Genomic DNA, 4,272 nt, shown 5'->3' on the forward strand with positions numbered 1-4,272 from the left:
AAAAAAAAAAACAACCCCCCAAAACCTCTCTCCTCCCCAAATTACCACAGCTTATATTTCCCATGCCAAATGTATTGCTAGAAGCAGCTGAACTCTTCTAGTTATGACTTCTGAAAATCAGCTTTGCCAATCTGTGTGGGCATGTTTATTATATAAAACTGAATAAACATCTTTCCACCAACAGCCTGCCTTAGCTATGTGCATTGTTATCTCTACCTTTCGTTGAATGGCTATGAAATAATGGTTAGATATGAAACTTGACCTCTGCAGCTTATCTGGTGAAAATATTTGTTTGCTTAATTATGATTTTGACCCTACAACATAGGTTACTTCCAGAGGTCAGGCAGCTTGCATGTCCTTGAAGCTTTTATGGGTGGGCAGGTCTTCTTAGATATTTAGAAAGTTCTGAATTGTCAGTGGTGAAATACTGAAAGTAGCGCAGGACGTTAGAAAGTTAAATAGTTTCTAGCTGCCTTTTGAACCTTAATGAAGTTTGTTGGGCTCAGACTTTCCAGAATTACTAGAAAGTATGCTGGTGCCATTTGGAGAGGAATTAACCTGCACATGTCTAATGGTACACCACAAATATCTGTAAGGTATCATAGAATAAGCAAGCAATGGATTGGGATGAAACTGGCTCCATGCTGGCTCTGGGGACCAAATCTGAGATGCAAATATGCAAATAACACCTTCAAGAAATATCTGGACTGTTTAGGGATGTATTTTCCCTAAAATACATTTTGGATTGTTATCTCAATTCAAAAGGAACAAAATCCACTTGCAAAGATATTACTCAAAGAAAAGTCCTGTTTCAATTTGGGGTATTTTTGCTTTCTTTTCCAGGCAACCGTCCTTATGTGTTTCTAACAGCCCGTGTTCACCCTGGTGAGAGCAATGCCAGTTGGGTGATGAAGGGGACCCTGGAGTTCCTCGTGAGCAATGATCCCATTGCGGATCTCCTGCGGAAATGTTTCATTTTCAAGATTGTGCCCATGCTTAATCCCGATGGAGTCATCAATGGCAAGTGAGTTGTGATGTGCATTTATTCTGGGGTTTGGCTGGGTTTGGCAGCAGGCTTTACCCCTGTGCACCTAGCATGTCTCTTCTTCAATGTTTGGGTTAGGAGAAGTACTTTTGCTTCATGCTTTATTCATCCTGTTATCAATCCTGTATGGAAAATGCAAATCTGAGATATGGCTCAGTGTGTGGTCTCGCATTTGTCAGGTGTACATGGTTTTGTACTGTCTGTGGCCCAGAGATCTCTGAAATGCCTGGATGGAGTGTTAGTGGTGCTGGAGAAACAGGATCCTTCTTGATAAATAGAGGTCTATCCATTCTGCTAAAACAGCTAGGCAGATCACACCTGCAAGACAGATATGTTTGGGGAAACCTGGCTGTAATTAATGCTTTGTATAGCCTGGTGGAGTGCCTGGTGGAGAGCAAGATGAGTAAGGATCTCTTAAATTTTCACATTTTCATGGAAATATTTCCCTCTCCTACCTCCTTTTCAATCTTCCCTCCCACATGTTTCCTAAGAGATACTGAATCTGATATTGGAAAATACTGAATTGTTTTCACGTTCTTTGCCTTGATGCCATCCTTGTCCACCCACACTAACTTCCCTTCCCTCTCCCTGTACATGGGCAGAAAAATTCCAACTCTGCTCCTAATATCTTGACATGAAATAAATATTCCTCTGCAACCGGTGAAAAAGGAATTCCCTTTGAAACCTTGAAGAGTGCACTAAGATAAGTTGGGTGTTTGTGGAGTGGCTCTAAGTTAATAACTGTGGGTCCTGTCTCTGATGCAGGAGCAGAACATCATTATCACATCCCACCAGTGGCTGGTGAGTTGTGTGTCTTGACCTGCTAATAAGGTCTTGCAAGTTTTGGCAAAACCCATGTCCTCTGGCTTGTTGCAGTGGAACACACGACAAATCTCAAAGCTGAAAGATGAGCTTAAGCAATCACTGAAACATAGCCAGGTGTAGAGGAACAACCTTTCTTAAGCGACGTTCCCCATGTGCTTTGCAGTCAGGCTGTGCAGGTTGATTCTTAAGCTACATTCCCCACCTGCTTTGCAGTCAGGCTGTGCAGGTTGAGTGCTACGGGAACAGGAAAACAATCCTGAGTGACAGCTACATTGAGTTTGGTTCTAAACCAATTCATTTCAGTTTGGGGTGAGAGGTTCAGCACAGAGCAGCTTGCCTTTTATGATAGTCTCTAGTCTGTGAAGTCACAGTGTTTGGGATGCTGTGCTCTACATTCCCCACCTGCTTTGCAGTCAGGCTGTGCAGGTTGAGTGCTACGGGAACAGGAAAACAATCCTGAGTGACAGCTACATTGAGTTTGGTTCTAAACCAATTCATTTCAGTTTGGGGTGAGAGGTTCAGCACAGAGCAGCTTGCCTTTTATGATAGTCTCTAGTCTGTGAAGTCACAGTGTTTGGGATGCTGTGCTCCTGAGGAGCTGAGCATACCAGCAGTCTGAGAGAACTGCTCTGAGTAGCTGGATACTGCCACAGGGTATTTGAAGCCTCTGCTGGCACTAAATGCTTCCTTGATCCTTCTAGACAGCAGAAGCAAGAAAAAAGGTTGTGGCTTTTCCACCTTACTTTTTTCCATTCAATACACTTAAAGTTTTCAGCAGATGCAGGACTAGAGGGAATATCTGACCTTTTTCTCCAGCTGTCAGGAGTGAGTGTAGCAGAGAAGGGACCCTCAGGAGGGTGAACGTGGCTCTCAGTGACACCTGAATGAAGTGTGCTGCCTTCCCTGGTGCAGATGATCGTACACTCTAGATAAATCTGGTGATGAGTTAAAATGTTTGATAAGCCTTGCATGTGGGATAGGAGCAGGAGAACAGGGACTTGGTCACAGCTCTGGGGAAGAGAAAGAACCATTCCTTTGAGCTCTAAATTAAATACTTCCATCCTGTGAATTGTTTTGTGGCCCAGATATTCTTCTAGTTTCTGTCCATGTGGGTTGTTGTTTTTTGGTTTTTCTTTTTTAGTAGACTTGGGTCCTCCTACACTGGAAGAAATATTTTTGTTATGGGCCTCATGTTTACCTGTAGTCTGCTGGGGAAAACCATGCACACTGCAGAAGGTGAATATCTTTCATGCCCTTAGTGTCTATGTATGCACATTCAGATTTATTTGGCTACTGGACATTGCATGTTGTCCAGGTTTAAATGTTCTAATAACCTCTGTTATCTTTCGAGTCAATGTTAAGAGGGAACTGTTTGCTGTGGAAGCTGGTCCATAGGTCATCATCAACCATAGCACTTGTAAGAAGATACTTGCTAACTATTTTTTACATCTCTGAATCCATTTTATAACTCATTTCATGAAATGATGTGTTTGTGCTGGGATTCACAATTTTTGTTGTGGAAGTCCCACTGGGCATCCCTGAGAAAATGGCTAGAGTACCTGTTGTTTCCTCTGCCAACCTGCAGCTCTCTTCTAGTTTTATACAAGTTACTGTGGTCTCACACCTTCCCCCTGTGAGGACTGGACATGCTGAATGCAGCAAATCCACTGTCCAGGCTAACAATGACCTTGGCTTTGTGCTGGACATAGGGAATACCTACATGTGGTAACCAGTGATTTTATTTTTTAGTGTGATTTATTCTATTTCAGCACCTGTGTTGCTTTCATCTTGGTGTCTCAGTGTCTTTATTTAAGAAAGAGTTGCATTATTTTTGTTGGCAGTTTTCTGACTCTTCTCACTCTGTGTTCCCCAGCCCTGTGTGCTGGGCTGTACATAACCAGTGCCTGGTTACAAAGGATTTCTTCCAGCTGTGCCCCTTCCCCAGCTGTCTCCCTGCTGCAGACACAGCTCAGTGGATGAGTGCTCATCACAGCAGGGTACCACACAATCACACTTGGGGAGCCTCACGCAGCAAGATGATCAGGGACTTGGTATTTGCTTTGGTTAATGTGATCTGAAAGTTACACGCAGAGAATGCTCCTCTAACACAGACAGGGCTGCAGTAATGCGATTACATTCTGCCTGTGTGGGGCTGAGCAGGGAAGGAGCTCTCCACTCTCCCTTTCACTTCAGTCAGTGCTCCAAGAATCTGTTCCTGTCTGTCTGCGGTGGAGACTTGCAGCCCTGTCACTGGTGCTAGGTGAAGGCAGTGGTGATGCAAGTGTGCATGTACAAGTGGGGTTGTCATCACCTAGAAATATGGATCACTACCAGTTTCTGCAGTGAATTTGACTTTATTCAATCCAAGCAGAATTGGTGAGTGATTGTGTTGCTGTGTGTAG

General features: G+C 43.6%; 1 protein-coding gene across 1 annotated transcript in view; it reads left to right on the forward strand.

The window, feature by feature from the left end:
- AGBL1 (ATP/GTP binding protein-like 1) overlaps nucleotides 1-1,024 on the forward strand; it is a gene marked incomplete at both ends in the record, with an annotated part of 90,114 nt that extends 89,090 nt beyond the window's left edge. Inside the window, one exon of the mRNA XM_009084685.1 lies at nucleotides 844-1,024. Coding sequence (XP_009082933.1) covers nucleotides 844-1,024 — 181 coding nt within the window. The remainder of the gene's footprint in view (nucleotides 1-843) is intronic.
- Between the last annotated feature and the right edge of the window lie 3,248 nt (nucleotides 1,025-4,272).

Source organism: Acanthisitta chloris, unplaced genomic scaffold, assembly GCF_000695815.1.
Source record: "Acanthisitta chloris isolate BGI_N310 unplaced genomic scaffold, ASM69581v1 scaffold1111, whole genome shotgun sequence".
NCBI classification, from domain to species: domain Eukaryota; kingdom Metazoa; phylum Chordata; class Aves; order Passeriformes; family Acanthisittidae; genus Acanthisitta; species Acanthisitta chloris.